The 24069-nt window shown below is 42.9% G+C and overlaps 1 protein-coding gene across 3 annotated transcripts in view; it reads right to left on the bottom strand.

Annotated features, from left to right (window-relative positions):
• Positions 1–7169: 7169 nt before the first annotated feature.
• The window catches only part of HIVEP2 (HIVEP zinc finger 2), a 234336-nt gene continuing 217436 nt past the window's right edge, over positions 7170–24069 (bottom strand). For all 3 annotated transcript variants that reach the window (XM_073671380.1, XM_073671381.1, XM_073671383.1), the window contains 3 exons: positions 19890–19991; positions 12978–13861; positions 7170–9131 (listed from right to left, as the gene is read on the bottom strand). In XM_073671380.1, the coding sequence (XP_073527481.1) occupies positions 8325–9131; positions 12978–13861; positions 19890–19991 (1793 nt within the window). In that variant the 3' untranslated portion in view covers positions 7170–8324. The remainder of the gene's footprint in view (positions 9132–12977; positions 13862–19889; positions 19992–24069) is intronic.

Raw genomic sequence — 24069 nt, 5'->3', positions numbered from 1 at the left:
GATTGGCAGGTCATCATTTTCTTTGGAGGTGGAAACACCAGCTGGTGTTGAGCGCTCTCCGACATTGAGAGCACCACCTTTGGATCAAGGCAACCTAACATGTCCGCCTGCATCTTCCTCACAGACCGGCAGTTTGCCGGGGACACCCTTCTCAACCCCGTCTAAGCACAACAGCCAGCCCTCGGTCCCTCAGATGTGGACAAGTAAAAGACCATTTCCTCCTAGCCATGAGAAAGCTAAGAGGTTGAATTTCACCATCTGCAAGCTCTTGGCTACAGAAATTCTGCCTTTCCACCTGGTGGACACAGAGGATTTTCGAGACCTTATGTCCGTTGCAGTGCACAAGTACCAGATGCCCAGTCGGCACTACTTCTCAAAGAAAGGTGTGCCTGCGCTCCACCAGCATGTCGCACACAACATCACCGCTTCTTTGAGAAACTCTGTGTGTGACAGGGTGCATTTCGCCACAGACACTTGGACGAGTAGGCATGGACAGGGGCGTTACATGTCGCTGACTGGGCACTGGGTAACTATGGTGACAGCAGGACAAGGGGCTGCTGTCCAAGTCTTGCCGTCCCCACGAGTTGTGCGTCAATCCTCTTTATTTCAAAGTTCCTCCACTGCTTCTGCCTCCTCAACCTCCTCTCGGTCCTCAACCTGCACCCAAAGCCTGTCTGGTCATGCCACACGCTTTCTAACTGCACAAAAGGGATCCTGCACACCTCCTTACTATGCTGGCAGCAGGGCTCAACGTCATCAGGCGGTTTTTACTTTGAAATGTCTGGGAAATGTGAGTCACACAGCTGAGGAGTTGGGGTCAGCTCTGGAGAACCAGTTTCATGAATGGTTGTCTCCACTGAACCTGAAACCAGGGAAGGCCGTGTGCGACAATGCTGCAAACCTCGGTGCGGCCCTTCGCCGGGGCAATGTCACACACGTGCCTTGTATGGCTCACGTGTTGAACCTGGTTGTCCAGCAATTTTTAGCCCACTATCCCGGACTAGATGGCCTTCTGCAGAGGGCACGGTCACTGTGTGCTCACTTCCGCCGTTCACATCACGCAGCTCAGCGACTTACATCTCTACAGAAGTCGTTGGGCCTGCCACTTCACCGGCTAAAATGCGATGTGCCTACCCGGTGGAATTCAACTCTGCACATGTTGCAGCGACCTTGGCAGCACCGACAAGCCCTGGTGCAATACATTCTGATGTATAGTCTGGGCCAACGGGATCCAGAGGTGGGACAAATCACGCTGGAGGAGTGGTCTCAGATCAGGGACCTATGCACCCTTCTGCACAGTTTTGAAATGGCGACGAATATGTTTAGTGCTGACGATGCCATTATCAGCATGACTATTCCGGTGATTTACATGCTGGAGCACATGTTAAACAGAATTCGGAGTCAGGTGGTGCGACAAGAGGAGGTGGAGGAAGTAGAGGAGGAGGAGTTGTATGCGGAAGGGCTAACATCTGCAAGGTCCAGACGGTCGGCAGCACCAAGGCGGCAGGCATGTGAGGGTGGGGGAGATGGATTTACCAGGGCGCATGGTAGCAGCCAAACTAGTGAGGAAGGTGCAGGAGCCCAGGAAGAAGTGGAGGACGAACTGATGGAAGACTCATCAGATGAGGGAGACCTTGATCACATTTCTGTTGTGCGAGATTGGGGGGGAGGGCAGAGGAAGGAACCATGATTGTTTCCTCGCCACCAACACAACAGGGACTTGGTGCTCCTGGATGCGCAAGACACATGAGTGCCTTCTTGCTGCACTACCTGCAACATGACCCTCGAATTGTCAGAATTCGAAATAATCCTGACTACTGGGTTGCCACACTGTTAGATCCCCGGTACAAAAGTAAGTTTGCCTAAATAAATCCTGCCATAGAAAGGGATTCACGCATGCAGGAGTATCAGCAGAGACTGTTGCAGAATCTTACATGTGCTTTTCCACAAAACACCAGTGGTGCATGTAGTGAATCTCACAGTTCTAACTTGCCAACCGTGGGACTGTCGAGTGTTCAGCACTCAAACCGTAACAGAAACACAGTATCTTCCTGTAACGGCAATTTTGCAGAATCATTTCACAGCTTTTTTAGCCCATCCTTTGCAAGGCCACAGGAGACAAGAAGTCTGACACATAGTCAACACCTAGAGACGATGGCACAGGAGTATCTCCAAGTAAACATCGAAGCCATGACTGTGTCACTGGACCCTTGCTCTTTTTAGGCTTCCAATCTGGATAAATGGCCGGAGCTCGCCACTTACGCCTTGGAGATCTTGTCATGCCCCGCAGCCAGCGTTCTCTCTGAACGTGTGTTCAGCGCTGCGGGTGGTGTGCTGACAGATAAGCGCACGCGGCTGTCCACTGAGAATGTAGACAGACTCACGTTCATAAAGATGAACAAATCATGGATCCGCAAGGACTTTTCTACCCCTGTGTCATCCTGGGGAGAGTAAAAGCTTGAGGATTTCGTAAAATCACCTCACCATCCGTTTTAAGCTTTCAAATTACTAATAATTTTTAGCTGCATCTTGTCTGGAAAATAATTTTGGGCCTGTAGCAGTGTGCGGTACTCATTCTATTATGCCATCTATACTAAGCTCCACCAGCTTGCAAATTACTAAGAATTTTTAGCTGCATCTTGTCTGGAAAATAATTTTTGGCATAGTAGCAGTGTATGGTACTCATTCTAACCAACCGTTTTAAGCAACTCTGGGGCAATTGATGCCACTTAAGTGGTGTCTGTGCCACAAATTTTTGGAAAAAATGGAGACTCTTTTTGGAGTCCCCTTGCTTTGTTTTACGTGACGTTGCCTTCGTCAATTAGAGGTGGGTTGGGTCTCCCCCCCCCTTTTAACCGTAAGAAAATACATACACTATGGCTTGGGGTAACACAGATGGTTGAGTCTGAAGAGCTGTTTACTCAGAGGTCTGCTCCAAAGCTTCAGTGTCTGCTAGTCAGCGTAGTAACCCAGCTGCAAAGCAAGCTGCACTGCCTGTGTATCTAATAATGATTTTTAAATGCATCTAGCCTAGGCAGACTGTGGGGACCCCTAACCAAACCCAGACGCTCAGCCCCCTAACGCCCCCCTTTCATTGACAATACAATCATGTAACTCTTACAACTGGATGGGTGAGGATCAGTCACAGCTTTATTAACTGTTTATACTCATTCCATTAGAAATGCATTTTATTTCTAAAATAATTCAGCTTGTTGCAGCATGCCCTGTGTCTCCAGTCTCCACAACGGCAAGTGGGCCAACAAGTGTAACTCTCCAACATGTCCTTTCTATTTCCAGGCCACGGAGGATCCTGCTTACTCGTATGCAGGACTCCGACCCCCATCCATCACTCTTAACGCTTGTTCCACTCCGTCCTGGAGTCCTGACAGGAATATGTCCAGTCCAATATCCATTAAGTGAACACCGTCGGGCCGTATGAGGCCTGCTTTATCTCCTTCCAGTTGTCGGTGTCGTATCACTACACAGCCTCTGTCTCTTATAAATTTTGCCATCCGAATATTTATTACCTGCCTTGTCCGTTCGATGGCTGTGATGTCTCATGCACCTTGCCATACCGTTCTCAGCACAATCTCTGACCATACTATAGTTAGTTTTGTGAAAAATTCTCTGAAGTGCTCAGTGTCTAGTTTCATTATTGCCATTAGTTATGCGCTCTTGTGATAATCTATGTCGTTTCCCCCGGCCTGTATAACTAAGATGACCGGACCTCTTGCCTCTCTCCCTACCTTGATTACCTCCATTAGTACCTGTGGCCATTGCAGGCCTCTAATACCTCTCCAGTTCAAATATGTGTTATGAAACTCCAATTTCCTCCCGCCTAGGCGGACTTTCACCCCTCTTTCTGCACAATATATATACAAGTTCTTAATCATTGCATAGCAAAAAAACAGCAAGGAAGTGGTATTTGTATGTCATGTTCTGCTATGCACCTGTTCAAGGCTGAGTTAATCAGAAATTTAAACACACATACCATGTTAAAATCGTATAGCATAGAAGCAATGCATATAAATGTAAATAATCAAAAAGAAAAAGAAAAGAAGAAAAAAGGAACATATATATAATAATAATCTATAAATGATCACTCATAATGATACATCAAATCATGTCTGATGTTTCAACCCGCTGGTACACGTGTATTTAAAGTATAAATCCACCAACTTTCTCTATTAAGGAGCTTTCTCCTATAATCATCCACCAAATCTCCACCAATCGCCACGGCCCACGGAGGGGCCACCACAGTCAGTGAATCCTTCCTTATTTAGTATAGAGTCTACCAATACTTTGGGCGTATTAGCCCAGCTGCGAAGCAAGCTGCACCGCCTGTGTATCCAATGAGAATTTTTAACTGCATCTAGCGTAGGCAGACTGTGGGGACCCCCAACCAAACCCAGACGCTCTGCATCTAACCCAGCCAATCATTTGATAGTATTGCTAGTAGCAGAGTCGCATGGGCTCTAAACCTTGCATAGCCTGTGCATTTTTTCAGATCGCTAAGGATAACCCAACTCGTGTTATCTGTAACATTTGTCACTAAAAGCTAAGTAGAGGCCAAAAAATCCATAGTTTGAGCACTTCATGCATAAACCGTCACATGGATATGAAGCATAAGTTGCAGTGCGAAGCTCACTGTGCTACAATGCGGCCTAGCGGGCCGGGACAACCACCATCTGCCACACCTGTGTCATCCTGGGGAGACTAAAAGCTACTGCGTAGTCTTTTCCAAAAATTTGAGGGAATTACCACGGGAATGGTTTGGAAGAGGTATAAGAGTTTAGGTAGGACGTTCATTTTTAGTATACTTATTCTGCCGAACCAGGAAAAATCCTTCACCGTCCAAGTAGTAAGATCTTTATTGAGTTGTTCAATAAAGGGCCCAAAATTAAGATAAAATAGACGGGAGAGGTCTCTATGAATACGAATTCCTAAGTATTTGATACTCTGTGAGGGCCAGGCAAAGGGAAAGTTGGACTGGATGGAATCCTATATGGATTTGGGGAGGGAGACATCGAGGGCCTCAGACTTCGCTGCATTGATTTTAAAATTTGACCATGTAACAAAGTGATCTATTTCAGCCATAACAGCAGGGATGGATATATGTGATTGAGTGATATATACTAGGACATCATCAGCAAATGCAGAGGACTTGTACTCGGTGCCTCCCACCTCAATCCACCTAATATTGGGGTTATCGCGAATTGATGAGAGCAGGTGCTCCATCACTAGGATGTATAAGAGAGGGGACAGAGGACATCCCTGCCTTGTCCCATTGGTGATTATGAAAGTGTTCCATTTATCTTCAGCCTAGCTGACGGATTGCGATACAGGGCCATGATTTTGGCTATAAAAGGGTCCCCTAGACCCCTACCCCAAGCTTTTTAAGAGAATAATATATGGTGTGCCAGGAGACTCTATGGAATGCTTTCTCAGCATCCAACGAGAGTATCTAATTACAAATTTTTAACTGCATCTAGCCCAGGCAATACTTTGGGCCTAGTAGCAGTGTCTGCTAGTCAGCGGATTATCCCACCTGTTAAGCAAGCTACACCACCTGTAGTTTGGACACTTAATTTTTTCAAAGGAAATGCTTCGGGCCCCCGGGACACTCAGTGAAGAGCATAGGGGAGGCACCCCAAGGCACAGGGGCTGGGACTGGCGGTAGGACGCCTTGCGGTGGACCGCCAAGCTCGATCCTTATAAAAGCTTTTTAACTGCAGCAGCTTTAGTGGACGCTACTGGAGCTGGAATTACGCGGCTGCTGGCATGAGACTTGCCCTCCAATAGATCCTTCTAAAAGGATTTAAAGTGTACTCATTCAAATTACAGAGACAATTTAAATTAAAAAGCTTAGACCTGCCTCCACCGCAGGGGGGCTCGCTCGACCCACCAGCGGACAGGCACCAGTATTGGGTGAGGGGGGCTGGCTGTCAGGGTCCACCGCAGCTCTGGCACAAACCCGGCGACACGGAGGTCGCACGGGCAGGAACGGACTGGCCGTGTCAGCTTCGCACTTTTTTGGTTTTAGAAGGGCATGACATGCCTATATCTGTGTCTCCCCCTCCTTTTACTCCTCCACCTCTTTTCTTTTCGCATGACTATATGTACTTGTCACTTTTCCATGTGTTAGTTGTGTCTTCTGAGCAGTTTGTCAGCTTTTGGACACCTTTGAAGGTGTTTTCTATGTGTTTCTATGTGTTTTTGTTTGCCTGCCATTGGTTTTAACGGTGTTCGAAGGTGTTCGACGAACAGTTCGACGAACATACGGGTGTTCGACGAACCGAACCGAACTCTAACACTACGGGGGTGGCTCAACTCTAATGTATGACAATATGTGCAAGTTACAAAATGTCTTCAATTGTGATGGTACATGCAATGAGCAGAGGATGTTTTTCTTTGGTAGGCTATATACAGAGGTGGCCCAAATGCAAAATCAGCCCCCATTTACCATGTGCCAACAATAATGCTAGTGTCTTCTTATTGGGCAGAGGAGTCTTTCGGCCTGGTACCAGAATCTGGGTCTTCCCACTATCTCTGCACTGCCTCTAATGACTCTTTCAAATGTCGGTTATTTTCTTGTACATGAAAAAAATGGTCTCAGTTTCATCAGTGTGTCTGATCAGATTTTCATCTGTGTCATCAGAGACTGTCTGAGCTTCATCAGTTTTTCTAGGAAAAAAAAGGTTTCTCTAGCTTTTTCCATCAAAAAGTCCATGAAAAACGGACAGCACATGGATGGCATCAGAGTGCTATCCCATTTTTTTCACTGACCCATAGACTTGCATTGGTGATTTTAACTCAACACTCGGATCAATATTTGACAAGTCTCTGTGTGTAGGTCACTTTGTCCCAGGAAAAAAATCAGATATGTAAACTACCTCATAGACTATCATAGGTACGAATGTTATCTGTGAAAAATGTGGCTACAACTTGTATGTGAAAAGTGACGTCTTAATGAGCCCTAACTATACCCTTGCCAAGTAAGACCTGTTTTCACACTGGGATATGGATTATGAATGCAGGAGAAAAAGCGGAATGAAATTGCCAATGCTATGTTAACAGCTACTACGTCACTGCCCAAACACACTATATATACAGTACATAGCCCTTTCCAGTCTGAACACAATATGGATGATAAACGTTCAACACAGTTTCTGCATGTAACTGTATATTTATTTCTTTTTTAAAGAACACTCCTTATTGATCTGTATTACAAACTCGGTTTCACAGAATTATAATCCAGTAATAGCACAATAACCCATTTCCACATAGTCAGATGTGCTTTGTCACCTTTTTTAAAGACACTCCAGTACATTTATTAGGTGATGTGTCCAACTGATAGTTACATATACCTGTACCAGTGATGCACTTGTACATATACATGGGGTGGAATGTTTCCCATATGTATTATTGGAGTATACCAAGCAAAATGTTCACATAAGACCATATACTTGTGATATATTCATAACTGTGTCATACAGCTATTGGAGAAATAAAACCTCACAATAAGCACGTGTTTGTACTTTTAATGCTTTACATTACTATAATTTTAAAATCACAATCCGCAGTTAAGTTATAGTCAATTCAGCAAACAAGGGACAAAAAAATGACAAGAGTAAAGAACTGACTGATATATCCGTAATTTTTGTTGTTTAACCAATGCATAAGTGCATAATAAGATGATATTTCATTTAAATATCTTGCTTACACTATACATTTTTTTTTGTTCTATTTACGCAACAGTAATCCCCATGCTTCACATAGAAAAAAGCAATTCACGACATTAAGAAAAAAATGTACAATTTATGAAACAAAGTAAATAAATATTAGTATTACAGGATTGGAGCTGTACATAAAAGCTGTCGAGTTTCAATCATATAAAAATATGTTTTAGTGCAACCTCACATATATATTGATGCTATTTTTTACTTTTTACATGTAGGCCCAAGTGTCCAAAAAAGAATGAAATTACAATTATTACAAAGCAGATACACAAATTCTAAAATATATACAGGGTACTGCTAAAAATGCTTATAAGAATATAAGCAAAGTAAAGGAAAAGGCACAAACATCTGTACAATTAAAAGTACCAGACCCATTACAAGAGTTTAAAGTTTCGTTTTGGTCAGGCTCATGATGACTTATACAGTAGATATATATATACATGTCTATATATTTATAGTTATCTGTTTTCTTATAATAAAAGTACTTTCAAGAACAAATCATCGTTAAGTACATCAGACATGCTATGAATGTGTTTTCTACAAGAAAAAAGTTTTTTTATTTTATCGTCTACATGCCCATTCAAATCAATGCAAGTTACTAGACTCGCTTGCAGAGTCCTTCCTTTCCTGTGTGCTCGATGGCTCTTCATTCCTGCCATGAAATCCTAACTTTGTCATGTCCATGCTCTTACTATAGAATTTGGAATGAGCTAATGTAGACTGCGATGTACCAAAACTGTCTTTTTCTCCGTGCAAGTCAACATGGGTGGGTGAGGCGCATGCAAGCGACATGCCTGCCTCGTGTCCACTAAAGTGCCTAATGCCAAACTGTGCACTTTCTAATGTTTTTTGATTGGGCTCAGGAGGATGAGACAGCTGGTCCCGCTTCAGCGATAGACCTTCCTCTGTAGCAATCCTCAGGCAAGCAATGGCTTTTGTGCAAGTACGTAGATTTTCTTCTTGCTCCCTCTCAGCAGGCTTGGAGCTTTCATCTGAAGGGCTTTGCCCTGGTGAAGGTAAGAGGGTTGGAGTAACTCCATGTATAGGATCTCCAAGAGGGAAGTCAGAAGAAGAATGTTTCTCAAGGTGCAATGGGTTACATGATTCTGAAGATGGGATTGTTTTGTCATCTGAGCTGCTTAGGTGCAAAGTCGTGGTTGATGACGAGTGAGAACTGGACTGGATTGCAGAATTAGAATTAATAATCTGAATCCCACCTATTGGGATCATAGGTAAAGGTGCTCGTATTTGCTGCTGTGAGTGCAATGGCAAGTGGCTGAAAACAGAGTCTTTGTGGCCAACATGGGCTGGGCCATGGCTTTGGTGTCCAGTAATATCTTCTGGATAAGGAGGACCAACATATGGAAACTGTGGCCAGTTCTTTCGTAAACTCTGCAGTAGATATAAAGTAAAACATTTAGTTAAATGATCACTGTTGTATTAACAAACTCTACATAAATCAATTTTACAAATTACATTACAAATATTACATTCTTTAAATGTCTCTCCTCAGAAGTGGTAATGTGGGCATCACATTGGGTGATATAGTTGCCATAGGATCGATGCCCAAGTCTCTTCCGCACATCTCCTATTCCAATTATTAGGATCTTGACAAATTGTACAGCCTAACATGATAGTCGCATTTCACTTTAACAATTTCTGAGTGTCTATTACTCTGAATTTTTATATATATATATATATATATATATACATATATATATACATATATATTACACTTCGACTTATGTCACCTGATTTCTAAAAGAATATGAAGAATTTCACTCTGCAGAAATACAATGGTTAACATAGTGCCTGCAGTAATAGGATGTAACATGTTTTGCCAAACCCTGTGAAAACAAAGTTTATGGACGCCATTTGTTATGCTCTCTAGATTTCGCCTGCTTTGCTGTTTTATACATAATGGTCCTAATGGGGAAAATAAGATTTCCCAAAAATTGTAAGGTTCCAGCCAAATTTATGACTGTGAATGTTAACGACATAAAAAGTATTTAAAGTTAATAAATGTAATACTCAAGGTGATAATATAAATCTGTTACATCTCACTGGAACAATATGTTCTAAAACAAACAAGAATGTATGCCACAATGGAATAACAGCAGACCATCATACCAAAAGAGGTAGGCAGGTGACAATGCACTGTAAAATCTACATTGTTTACAGTGGAACCAAACTTCATAATGACCTTCAACTCTCTAGACAACATGTTAGAAAAACAGCCCACTCTTTTACACTAGAGGTGGGGAATCTTTTTTCTGCCAAGGGCCATTTGGATATTTATACCATCTTTTGGGGGCCGTACATATTGTGCGCTAACTCCGCCCACAAAGTACGTCCTGACACTGGTGTCATTACGAAATCTTTCATTGCACGCGCCTCAGCGTTCAGCAGTGAACAGTTCATGCGCGTGCTCAGAGCAAGAAGAAATTAATGAGCCAGCGGCCGGCAAAGTACAGCTGGCAGCCCAAGCTCTGTGGTCCCTCGGAATCTGCCTGGGGGCCGGATAAAGATCAATGAGGGCCGTAAATGGCCTGAGGTTCCCCACCCCTATTTTACATAGTAGAGAGTAAAACATATACAGCTATCAGAATTAATCAAATAGTAACATTTTTACCCAAAAAACACCCTGGTGTTGATATATAAACCTCAGCTTTGAGAGTGCTTAAACCATGACCATACTTTGAAACTTATAATGGCCACGAATATTAAATATATCAGTCAAACATTTAGCGAATATACTACGCTTCAGACAAAGATTTAGGCAACCGATATCGATCATAGATGAGCAGAGGTGAAAGTTGATGCTCATGGGCCTCAAAAGTTTGGACACCCCTTCTCATTTAAAGATTTTTCTGTATTTTCATGACTATGAAAATTGTACATTCACGCTGAAGGCATCAACACTATGAATTAACACATGTGGAATTATATACTTAACAAAAAACTGTGAAACAACTGAAAATGTCTTATATTCTAGGTTTTTCGAAGTAGCCACCTTTTGCTTTGATGACTGCTTTGCACACTCTTGGCATTCTCTTGATGAGCTTCAAGAGGTAGTCACCGGAAATGGTTTTCACTTCACAGGTGTGCCCTGTCAGGTTTAATAAGTGGGATTTCTTGCCTTATAAATGGGGTTGGGACCATCAGTTGTGTTGTGCAGAAGTCTGGTGGATACACAGCTGATAGTCCTACTGAATAGACTGTTAGAATTTGTATTATGGCAAGAAAAAAGCAGGTAAGTAAAGAAAAACGAGTGGCCATCATTACTTTAAGAAATGAAGGTCAGTCAGTGCGAAAAATTGGGAAAACTTTGAAAGTGTCCCCAAGTGCAGTTGCAAAAACCATCAAGCACTACAAAGAAACTGGCTCACATGAGGACCGCCCCAGGAAAGGAAGACCAAGAGTCACCTCTGCTTCTGAGGATACGTTTATCCGAGTCACCAGCCTCAGAAATCGCAGGTTAACAGCAGCTCAGAATAGAGACCAGGTCAATGCCACCCAGAGTTCTAGCAGCAGACACATCTCTTCAACAACTGTTAAGAGGAGACTTTGTGCAGCAGGCCTTCATGGTAAAATAGCTGCTAGGAAACCACGGCTAAAGACAGGCAACAAGCAGAAGAGACTTGTTTGGGCTAAAGAACACAAGGAATGGACATTAGACCAGTGGAAATCTATGCTTTGGTCTGATGAGTCCAAATTTGAGATCTTTGGTTCCAACCACCGTGTCTTTGTGCGACACAGAAAAGGTGAACGGATGGACTCTACATGCCTGGTTCCCACCGAGAAGCATGGAGGAGGAGGTGTGATGCTGTGGGGGTGCTTTGCTGGTGACACTGTTGGGGATTTATTTAAAATTGAAGGCATACTGAACCAGCATGGCTACCACAGCATCTTGCAGCGGCATGCTATTCCATCCGGTTTGCGTTTAGTTGGACCATCATTTATTTTTCAACAGGACAATGACCCCAAACACACCTCCAGGCCGTGTAAGGGCTATTTGACCAAGAAGGAGAGTGATGGGGTGCTACGCCAGATGACCTGGCCTCCACAGTCACCAGACCTGAACCCAATCAAGATGGTTTGGGGTGAGCTGGACAGCAGAGTGAAGGCAAAAGGGCCAACAAGTGCTAAGCATCTCTGGGAACTCCTTCAAGATTGTTGGAAGACCATTTCCGGTGACTATCTCTTGAAGCTCATCAAGAGAATGCCAAGGGTGTGGAAAGCAGTCATCAAAGCAAAAGGTGGCTACTTTGAAGAACCTAGAATATAAGACATATTTTCAGTTGTTTCACACTTTTTTGTTAAGTATATAATTCCACATGGGGTAATTAATAGTTTTGATGCCTTCAGTGTGAATGTACAATTTTCATAGTCATGAAAATACAGAAAAATCTTTAAATGAGAAGGTGTGTCTAAACTTTTGGTCTGTACTGTATATCTTATCAGAGAAATCCGCTTCTTTTTCCGCCAAGACTGATTCATTCATTCTCAAAATTCTCAATTCATGGGTAAAGGCTGTATTCAGTGAAGACAGATTATTATTTTACTGTGACAGGAGATGACAGTTGGTGCTGATAAGATTCTATGTAGAGGGGAGGGTGGAACTAGATAAAGAACTGCACCCTCCTCCTCCTCCCTCTACAAAGAATCTTATAAGTAGCAAATGCCATCTCCTATCTCAGTTATATAATATTAAGTCTTCACTGAATACAGATTTTAGCCAGGAATTGAGAATTTTGAGGTTGATCAGTCCTGGTGGAGAAAGAAGCAGATTTCTCTGATAAGATATATTACAAAGTTGCTTATTTTCACATGTACTATTGATTTATGAAACAATAATTAAAACAATGGTTACTCATTAATACAAATCCATAGTTGTATCTTACTGTAAGTATTTGGTTAAGCCATTGCCAGTGAACACATAAAATTTTTTTCTTATAGATTTGGGAGACAGATTTGCCCATAAAATTCTGATGCCAGGTACATATTGAGGGACAAAAATTGCATACTACTAAGTCTTTTTACTGGGCCTTTTAAAAAAAAAGTAGAAAGAAGAAGTTGTGATATTTAAATTAAAACCTCAAATTTGGATAACAATTTTTAAATAACAAAAATAAGGTAGGGTGAGGGGTGTGGGTGGTTTTGAATTGTATGTTACTGTAATGTTTAAAAAAACAAATCAAAACAATAAAATAAAAAATTAAATCAAAGGTAACTTACTCCAGGGCCAAGTAATCCTGAGTCTGAGTGCAAATAGTGACTCATTGGCAAACTTGGGTTGTGGTGTAAACGTCTTCTAGGTGAAAGTGCTCTAAAGCTGCCCATGTATCTCCGTTCTCTTCTAGGAGACAGATCTCGCCCGGTAGAAATATCTTTCCCAGGTGACACTGGCCTCAGTGGTGAAAGATGACGTCTTGGTGATACGTCTCTTCGGGGCGAGAGTTCCCTTCTTAATGCAGCTTCTTTTCTTGGTGACAGGTGCCTCATTGGTGAAGCGTCCCTTCGTGGTGATAAGTGCCTTCTGGGGGACAAATCTCCCCTAAGTGATAGGTACCTCTTTGGTGAATTATCTCTGCATGGCGAAGAATCATATCCTGGAGAGGAATGGCGACTACAGGATGATAAGTCCCTGGGAGATGAACTGGGTTCAGAAGTAAGCATATAGTCCTCATCCATGCTGCCAGGTACATCCATTTTTTCTCTATCGTGTTCCAAACTAGCAAGGACAAGCTTTTGATAGTTTACCATTTGGGAGTCTCCACCCAAAGCATTTGAATTCATGAGAGGTGTAACTTGAATACTAGGCATGGTGGACAAATAGCTCATCAAAGAAGAGTGACCAATGGAGACCTCTGGTGATGATCTTTGTGAAGCTGAAGCAGCAGTAACAGACAATGTTGAAAATCGAGGGGGTTGAGGGCTTGTACTTCTCGATCTCGTTTTTGGTGTTGAGTCACCCTGGGTATCATCAAAATCTTCCTCCTCATCGTCATCATCATCATTATCATCTCCATCATCGCCATCTGATTCCTCTGCATCTGAAAACTGGTGATCAATAGCTATAGTATTCTTTTCTGATTCTTTCTGCATATCTTCAATGTTTCCTGAAATAACAATATTAGAGACATAAGAATTCTATTATGAAGAATATAAAAATAATTTCAGAATTTAGCTTTAAATTTCAAAATATAGTGATTTCAGTGGTCTACTTAGAGAAACATAGACCCAAACAAAATTATTACCATTACAATAAAACTAAGAAATAAAATCTGAAATGCAAATGCATGGTATAATAATTCAAGCTTACATCATGTTTTATTACCTGATGTAATAATTTAGACTTGTAATAAATTTTCTTGATGCAGTGAATGTGTCAAAGGCCAGCTACCAAGTGTATTACACTCTTAGTCACGTTAGGCGACATCAGAACAAAAGCTTGACCATTACTCATCTTCTCATCAATGTAACTTGGCACCAATTCATGGCACTATTGCCACACAATCATTTAATTCTATACTTCACTATTTAGTAGCTAAAGTCACTTTTTTCTTAGTGCAGAAGTCACCTTACCTATATCAATTGTAACATTATTTTGGCCATAATGACAAGCAAATGAATAGGATTGGATCACTTCCTTGCGTCTTCTCAATTCTGTTTTTTAAGGTGTGAACTGTACGAACTGCATGCTATATCTAGTGGAAATCTTAAACTAGAGCCTACATATTTGTCAATTCTATTGCCCAGATGTCTCTAAGTAAGTGACTAAGGGTCCCTAACTGAATGTCAGAATTCCAGTTGTCCTTCTACAGTTTGACCACTAATGGCTGCTATTGTTCACATTGTAATCCCACTCCTTACCACTGGAGGTTGCTGTTGTGTTCTGCAATTGCCCTTTACTAAGATGGCAGATTCTGAACCTGTGGACTCCATCTCCTTTCCTGTTTGGGCCTACTTAAAGCCGCATGGATCTCTCACTCATTGCTTGAGTATTGTGTCTAGCTGTTAGCCTAATTTCCAGTCTCCAAGCTCATGAACATTCTTACCTAGATAGTTCTCACATACCTACGGATTGTTTCCTACAACTCATTTTGTTAACGACAAGAACTTCTACTACCGCTTGCTGTTCTGCTCATGCTCCTTCGACCACTGGTTTCCAGCAGTGCTACGCCAGTATTGGAACACTGCCAGTACTAATCTTTTCAGCAATTAAGGCACTTTTTACCCTACTTTTACATATATATATATATATATATATATATATATATATATATATATATCAAAGAAATATACAAAATAACAATAACACTGATTTAATACTAAATATCTATCTGTTTAAAGTAATAATCTAATCACTTTTCCAATATGTTTTAATTAAAAATTCCCCACCAATCCCTCTCTACTATACTTCTTTATTTATGTTTTTTACCCACTTCCCATTAATTACATTTTGTTTGAAAATCCCCAGTGGATGCTGGGATACTCAAACAAGACATCATAAGGGGGCAGAGGTCATTACCACAGCCTCTGTCTTCACCCAGAAACGAGGCATCATCAATGACGTCCATTTCAGGGACTGGGCTAATCTCTGCTCTACTGAGAATGCACCAGTTGTCAATTTCAACATATGCTCAGTAGGATCTTGTCACTGTGCTAAATTATTTTTAATGCACAGTGATAGTGCGCTTCCTCACCGGCTCTGATGAGTAGTGACGATCCAGCAAGAGAGTGAACTGTCAGTGTGCATTTTAAGGAGAGAACCCGGTGAGCAGGAACAAGCCATGCCCTCAAAACCCAGGGGCTGGTCTCTGTTCTTCTTAATTGCCGGATTATCTCCTTACAATGCACAATGACAGTGTGCTTGCTGGCTTATCACTCTGTAGCCCCTGCCTTTGGCTGCTTCCAGATAAGCCTATTTCACGCTCTGTATATAGACTGCAATGCACGGACTGGCTGTGAGTCTTCCAACTCATGGCCTCACAGGTATATATGGGGCTTTTAGTTTTGGTCAGAGTACACTAAACACAGCCCATGGACTAAAATGGCGGTGTTTCTAAACAAAAAATCCAGGAAACCCATATCATTCATTATCAAACTTATTATATGACCAAAATAAATGTAAACACTGTTGTCTTAGGTCAGCAATAGCAGTGTTTGCCTCTTATATACGGCATTACAATCCATCACTTGTAGTTTAAGTCTGTGTACACTTTACATTCAGGCTTTTATACTTGGTCTGACACTTGGGGAGCATTATAAGTTAATATATATTATATTTAAGTATACCGTGTTGTAGAGACAACCCCATTCAGATGTATGAAAAACATTCCAGCTGCATTATTTTCTGCAGGAGCAAATCTGCCATGTTGAAACCTACTCTTGGGGGCCGATACACTGTGGATTCTGTAAGGATTTGTGGGTGGAAAATCTGCAGGGTATTACAGTAGCAGCAAACCGGATGAGATCTTAATTTAACAATTCTTATTCAGACTTTGCATTAAAAAAATCTGTGCAAACATTGACATGTGAGGCTCATTTCAAATCTGCACCGTTTCAACTTGCGTTGTTTGGTAAATCCATGATATATTGGCAATTTTGTTTAGTCAGGTAACCAATTACCTATAACAATTTAGCCAAAACTGAGATGGAATTTTTAGGATTTATAAATTCCATTCACATTACAGTTTACATACACTGTACAGTCATCTATAATGATACTGCACATGTGAATCAGTAAGGCGAAGGCAAAAACATACCACTAATTTTATTTTAAGGGTTGATTAGGTTGTAAGGTCTGAAATCTTGAGGGGCAAAACAATGTAATCAATATTAGGATATGGTCAAAGTTCGGGTTGATTTTACAATAACGAGAGCTTTGGAATTGTGTTCAGGCGATCTGTTCACTCCCTTGCCTTTCTGTGGCCCTGTGCTTGCTTTACATTTAATATCATGACCTTGTCACCGATACAAATAACAGTCATTACTAAGACAATCACCATTATACAAGTCAGTGAGCTGAACACTTATCTGCTGCTGGTGTCGGGATTTCAACTATTGCTTCAATTAGTGATCCAAGCTGGACTGTGCATACAGTGAGACACCTGTCAAAGATGCACACTCCTTTTCAAGGTTACCCGTGTGTTCATGTAAATTCAAATCTGACCTGGACTCTCATCTCTGATCTGTAATTGTTTAGTTTCTCTGATGTACTTAAATTTCTAAAGCCCCCCATACACCTTAGTTGGCTGTCAGAAGACAAATAGTTCGACGATCATTTCAGCCAGCAGCTATCTCGGCCAACTCTCCCATTTCGGTCACTAGCTATTTCAGCTGTCTTCTCTATGAGAGACCAACTGCTAGACATCCCGGGAGGCGGCTTTTCTCAGGGAGAACAAAAGGATCGGAAACTAAAATCAGACATGCCAGATCCTCATCTCCCTCAATAATCAATTGTCCAAGGATCCCATACACATTACAGCGTCGGCTAAAAACATTGACATCGGTGGGTTCGGCAAACCTTGCTCTAATATGTATGGGCGGGCTTAACAGTTGTGTCCTGTCCTTGACTGTACTTATATGCCTAGCATTTTACACAATGTGTTATAGTATAAAATATAAATATCAAAAAAATAAATAGATAAAGACTATATATATATATACAGTACAGACCAAAAGTTTGGACACACCTTCTCATTTAAAGATTTTTCTGTATTTTCATGACTTTGAAAATTGTACATTCAAATTGAAGGCATCAAAACTATGAATTAACACATGTGGAATTATATACTTAACAAAAAAGTGTGAAACAACTGAAAATATGTCTTATATTCTAGGTTCTTCAAAGTAGCCACCTTTTGCTTTGATGACTGCTTTGCACACTCTTGGCATTCTCTTGATGAGCTTCAAGAGGTAGTCACCGGAAATGGTTTTCACTACACAGGTGTGCCCTGTCAGGTTTAATAAGTGGGATTTCTTGCCTTATAAATGGGGCTGGGACCATCAGTTGTGTTGTGCAGAAGTCAGGTGGATTCACAGCTGATAGTCCTACTGAATAGACTGTTAGAATTTGTATTATGGCAAGAAAAAAGCAGCTAAGTAAAGAAAAACGAGTGGCCATCATTACTTTAAGAAATGAAAGTCAGTCAGTCCGAAAAATTGGGAAAACTTTGAAAGTCTCCCCAAGTGCAGTTGCAAAAACCATCAAGCGCTACAATGAAACTTGCTCACATGAGGACCGCCCCAGGAAAGGAAGACCAAGAGTCACCTCTGCTTCTGAGAATAAGTTTATCTGAGTCACCAGCCTCAGAAATCGCAGGTTAACAGCAGCTCAGATTAAAGACCAGGTCAATGCCACACAGAGTTCTAGCAGCAGACACATCTGTACAACAACTGTTAAGAGGAGACTTTGTGCAGCAGGCCTTCATGGTAAAATAGCTGCTAGGAAACCACTGCTAAGGACAGGAAACAAGCAGAAGAGACTTGTTTGGGCTAAAGAACACAAGGAATGGACATTAGACCAGTGGATATCTGTGCTTTGGTCTGATGAGTCCAAATTTGAGATCTTTGGTTCCAACCACCGTGTCTTTGTGCGACGCAGAAAAGGTGAACGGATGGACTCTACATGCCTGGTTCCCACCGTGAAGCATGGAGGAGGAGGTGTGTTGGTGTGGGGCTGCTTTGCAGGTGACACTGTTGGGGATTTATTCAAAATTGAAGGCATACTGAACCAGCATGGCTACCACAGCATCTTGCAGCGGCATGCTATTCCATCCAGTTTGCGTTTAGTTGGACCATCATTTATTTTTCAACAGGACAATGACCCCAAACACACCTCCAGGCTGTGTAAGGGCTATTTGACCAAGAAGGAGAGTGATGGGATGCTACGCCAGATGACCTGGCCTCCACAGTCACCAGACCTGAACCCAATCGAGATGGTTTGGTGTGAGCTGGACCGCAGAGTGAAGGCAAAAGGGCCAACAAATGGGAACTACTTCAAGATTGTTGGAAGACCATTTTCGGTAACTACCTCTTGAAGCTCATCAAGAGAATGCCAAGAGTATGCAAAGCAGTCATCAAAGCAAAAGGTGGCAACTTTGAAGAACCTAGAATATAAGACATATTTTCTGTTGTTTCACACTTTTTTGTTAAGTATATAATTCCACATGTGTTAATTCATAGTTTTGATGCCTTCAGTGTGAATGTACAATTTTCATAATACAGAAAAATCTTTAAATGAGAAGGTGTGTCCAAACTTTTGGTCTGTACTGTATATATATATATATATATATTTCTGAATTATATTGTAACAAACACATTGAAGGCGTAAGATGATGGGCGTAGAAGAACAGAACACAACTGTTAAACCCCCCACTCAAAAATATGTTACTGGTACATATTTGTCTTATACTTTATATTTTGTTGGAGTTGTCTGGTATGTTGGTCCTATACTATACTAGGTTTTGTATCATACAGATTTCCTCTACCCCAGCTCTCAAAATTGAACCTCTTTAAATGACCATATTCATTAGATTAATATTGGCTCAACCTGCTGATTTTGTTGGGAAAGGTCAACCATCTAATGGTTATATGGCCCTCCCTAGAATGATTGAGCAGTTGGATTTTAACATGCCTGATCCTTTTGTTCTTAGAGGAAATAAGCCGTCTCCAGAGGTGTCACTGTTTCTAGGGGCCCAGTCAAGTGTGGGGTGGGTTTAGGGGGACAGTTGTCTGAAGCTATGGCCAGCTTTAGACACTTTATTGGGAGTAGTGACCTCACTCCTTATATTACACCTTCCCTCTCCATAGTCTTTTGATATGAATATGATATTGTGCTGGCTGTAAGCTCTAATTCTGACTTTGCCCTCTCAAATTAATCTGAAAAATATGTCAAAACTTTTCTGAGTGAATCAAAATAAATCTAGTATTGATAAAAAGATTCTACTAAATCTTGCCTGTACATTACACTGCTAGAATTACATTCACCCTACGTTATTAGGACAATTTCTAATTCAGTACTGGGAAATGAATATATTCACAGACTTGCTGCTGAAATGTATTTTCCCATGTTAGGCAGTTGTGTGGGCGATCCATCTTCTCACACAGACGATGAAGAACCAAATTTAAAGTATGACGTACCTGACTCTTCTATTTCCGCATCATCTACAGATGTCATTGCTACTCCGAGCTCCAGGCACTTCTTCATGTGGGCTTTTGACTTCATATGTTTTGTCAGGTTTCCTTTAAAGACATAAGGAATCAGGTAGAATTAGTCCGGTGAGGAGCTCTATTTTAAGTAATGACATCATTCTCATATTTCTCTACATACTGTGGAACAATACATAATACATTACAATAACGGCAGCTTTGGAAAAACTATTTCTTGTAATGAAGAAGCTGTAAGAATGTAAAATAAATTAACAGACAATATGAAATGCTTAGACACATAGTGTTTATAGCTAATAATCCAATAATGAGGCCATAGGGCTGTTCTAGCATTTATTTTATGTGAAAGGATATAGATTTACATACTAGTCAGTATAAGGACGATCATACCAGTCAGGTAACCATGAAATCATTTAACCTATTAAAGAAGTTTTTTGGTTATGGATAATCCCTGTCCATAGACTGCAGTTTTTTTTTTATAACAAACAGCAAACAACCCGTGCTCTTCTTGCCCTCCACAGATCCAGCGCTGAGTCTCTGTCTCTGCCCCTGGTGTCTGTATTTGTTTTCAGCGCTGAGTCTCTGCCTCTGCCCCTGGTGTCTGTATTTGTTTCCAGCGCTGAGTCTCTGTCTCTGCCCCTGGTGTCTGTATTTGTTTTCAGCGCTGAGTCTCTGCCTCTGCCCCTGGTGTCTGTATTTGTTCCCAGCGCTGAGTCTCTGTCTCTGCCCCTGGTGTCTGTATTTGTTTTCTGCGCTGAGTCTCTGTCTCTGCCCCTGGTGTCTGTATTTGTTTCCAGTGTTGAGTATCTGTCTCTGCCCCTGGTGTCTGTATTTGTTTCCAGTGTTGAGTCTCTGTCTCTGCCCCTGGTGTCTGTATTTGTTTCCAGTGTTGAGTCTCTGTCTCTGCCCCTGGTGTCTGTATTTGTTCCCAGCGCTGAGTCTCTGTCTCTGCCCCTGGTGTCTGTATTTGTTTCCAGCATTGAGTCTCTGTCTCTGCCCCTGGTGTCTGTATTTGTTTTCAGCGCTGAGTCTCTGTCTCTGCACCTGGTGTCTGTATTTGTTCCCAGCGCTGAGTCTCTGTCTGTGCCCCTGGTGTCTGTATTTGTTTCCAGCGCTGAGTCTCTGTCTCTGCCCCTGGTGTCTGTATTTGTTTCCAGCGCTGAGTCTCTGTCTCTGCCCCTGGTGTCTGTATTTGTTTTCAGCGCTGAGTCTCTGTCTCTGCACCTGGTGTCTGTATTTGTTCCCAGCGCTGAGTCTCTGTCTCTGCCCCTGGTGTCTGTATTTGTTTCCAGCGTTGAGTCTCTGTCTCTGCCTCTGGTGTCTGTATTTGTTTCCAGCGCTGAGTCTCTGTCTCTGCCCCTGGTGTCTGTATTTGTTTCCAGCGTTGAGTCTCTGTCTCTGCCCCTTGTGTCTGTATTTGTTTCCAGTGCTGAGTCTCTGTCCCTGGTGTCTGTATTTGTTTCTAGCGCTGAGTCTCTGTCTCTGCCCCTGGTGTCTGTATTTGTTCCCAACGCTGAGTCTCTGTCTCTGTCCCTGGTGTCTGTATTTGTTTCCAGCGCTGAGTCTCTGTCTCTGTCCCTGGTGTCGGTACTTGTTTCCAGCGCTGAGTCTCTGTCTCTGCCCCTGGTGTTTGTATTTGTTCCCAGCGCTGAGTCTCTGTCTCTGCCCCTGGTGTCTGTATTTGTTTCCAGCATTGAGTCTCTGTCTCTGCTCCTGGTGTCTGTATTTGTTTCCAGCATTGAGTCTCTTTCTCTGCCCCTGGTGTCTGTATTTGTTTCCAGCGCTGAGTCTCTGTCTCTGCCCCTGGTGTCTGTATTTGTTTCCAGCGCTGAGTCTCTGTCTCTGCCCCTGGTGTCTGTATTTGTTTTCAGCGCTGAGTCTCTGTCTCTGCACCTGGTGTCTGTATTTGTTCCCAGCGCTGAGTCTCTGTCTCTGCCCCTGGTGTCTGTATTTGTTTCCAGCGCTGAGTCTCTGTCTCTGCCCCTGGTGTCTGTATTTGTTTCCAGCGCTGAGTCTCTGTCTCTGCCCCTGGTGTCTGTATTTGTTTCCAGCGCTGAGTCTCTGTCTCTGCCCCTGGTGTCTGTATTTGTTTTCAGCGCTGAGTCTCTGTCTCTGCACCTGGTGTCTGTATTTGTTCCCAGCGCTGAGTCTCTGTCTCTGCCCCTGGTGTCTGTATTTGTTTCCAGCATTGAGTCTCTGTCTCTGCCCCTGGTGTCTGTATTTGTTTCCAGCGCTGAGTCTCTGTCTCTGCCCCTGGTGTCTGTATTTCTTTCCAGCGTTGACTGTCTGTCTCTGCCCCTTGTGTCTGTATTTGTTCCCAACGCTGAGTCTCTGTCTCTGTCCCTGGTGTCTGTATTTGTTTCCAGCGCTGAGTCTCTGTCTCTGCCCCTGGTGTCTGTATTTGTTTCCAGCATTGAGTCTCTGTATCTGCCCCTGGTGTCTGTATTTGTTTCCAGCGCTGAGTCTCTGTCTCTGCCCCTGGTGTCTGTATTTGCTTCCAGCGCTGAGTCTCTGTCTCTGCCCCTGGTGTCTGTATTTGTTTTCAGCGCTGAGTCTCTGTCTCTGCACCTGGTGTCTGTATTTGTTCCCAGCGCTGAGTCTCTGTCTCTGCCCCTGGTGTCTGTATTTGTTCCCAACGCTGAGTCTCTGTCTCTGTCCCTGGTGTCTGTATTTGTTTCCAGCGCTGAGTCTCTGTCTCTGTCCCTGGTGTCGGTATTTGTTTCCAGCGCTGAGTCTCTGTCTCTGCCCCTGGTGTTTGTATTTGTTCCCAGCGCTGAGTCTCTGTCTCTGCCCCTGGTGTCTGTATTTGTTTCCAGCATTGAGTCTCTGTCTCTGCTCCTGGTGTCTGTATTTGTTTCCAGTGTTGAGTCTCTTTCTCTGCCCCTGGTGTCTGTATTTGTTTCCAGCGCTGAGTCTCTGTCTCTGCCCCTGGTGTCTGTATTTGTTTCCAGCGCTGAGTCTCTGTCTCTGCCCCTGGTGTCTGTATTTGTTTTCAGCGCTGAGTCTCTGTCTCTGCACCTGGTGTCTGTATTTGTTCCCAGCGCTGAGTCTCTGTCTCTGCCCCTGGTGTCTGTATTTGTTTCCAGCGCTGAGTCTCTGTCTCTGCCCCTGGTGTCTGTATTTGTTTTCAGCGCTGAGTCTCTGTCTCTGCACCTGGTGTCTGTATTAGTTCCCAGCGCTGAGTCTCTGTCTCTGCCCCTGGTGTCTGTATTTGTTTCCAGCATTGAGTCTCTGTCTCTGCCCCTGGTGTCTGTATTTGTTCCCAACGCTGAGTCTCCCTCTTTGCCCCTGGTGCCTGTATTTGTTTCCAGCATTGAGTCTCTGTCTCTGTCCCTGGTGTCTGTATTTGTTTCCAGCGCTGAGTATCTGTCTCTGCCCCTGGTGTCTGTATTTGTTTCCAGCGCTGAGTCTCTGTCTCTGCGCCTGGTGTCTGTATTTGTTTCCAGCGCTGAGTCTCTGTCTCTGCCCCTGGTGTCTGTATTTGTTTCCAGCGCTGAGTCTCTGTCTCTGCCCCTGGTGTCTGTATTTGTTTTCAGCGCTGAGTTTCTGACTCTGCCCCTGGTGTCTGTATTTGTTCCTAGTGCTGAGTCTCTGTCTCAGCCCCTGGTGTCTGTATTTGTTTTCAGCGCTGAGTCTCTGTCTCTGCCCCTGGTGTCTGTATTTGTTTCCAGCGCTGAGTCTCTGTCTCTGGTGTTTGTATTTGTTTCCAGCGCTGAGTCTCTGTCTCTGCCCCTGGTGTCTGTATTTGTTTCCAGCGCTGAGTCTCTGTCTCTGGTGTCTGTATTTGTTTCCAGCGCTGAGTCTCTGTCTCTGCCCCTGGTGTCTGTATTTGTTTCCAGCGTTGAGTCTCTGTCTCTGCCCCTGGTGTCTGTATTTGTTCCCAGCGCTGAGTCTCTGTCTCTGCCCTTGGTGTCTGTATTTGCTTTCAGCGATGAGTCTCTGTCTCTGCCCCTGGTGTCTGTATTTGTTTCCAGCGTTGAGTCTCTGTCTCTGCCCCTGGTGTCTGTATTTGTTCCCAGCGCTGAGTCTCTGTCTCTGGTGTCTGTATTTGTTTCCAGCGCTGAGTCTCTGTCTCTGCCCCTGGTGTCTGTATTTTTTCCTAGTGCTGAGTCTCTGTCTCAGCCACTGGTGTCTGTATTTGTTTCCAGCGTTG

The sequence above is a fragment of the Phyllobates terribilis genome, unplaced genomic scaffold (genome assembly GCF_046119375.1).
Source record: "Phyllobates terribilis strain yellow unplaced genomic scaffold, ASM4611937v1 Scaffold_3__8_contigs__length_932513732, whole genome shotgun sequence".
Lineage (NCBI taxonomy): Eukaryota > Metazoa > Chordata > Amphibia > Anura > Dendrobatidae > Phyllobates > Phyllobates terribilis.
The sequence above is the reverse complement of the archived record's forward strand: the minus strand, read 5'-3'. Positions and strand labels throughout refer to the sequence as shown.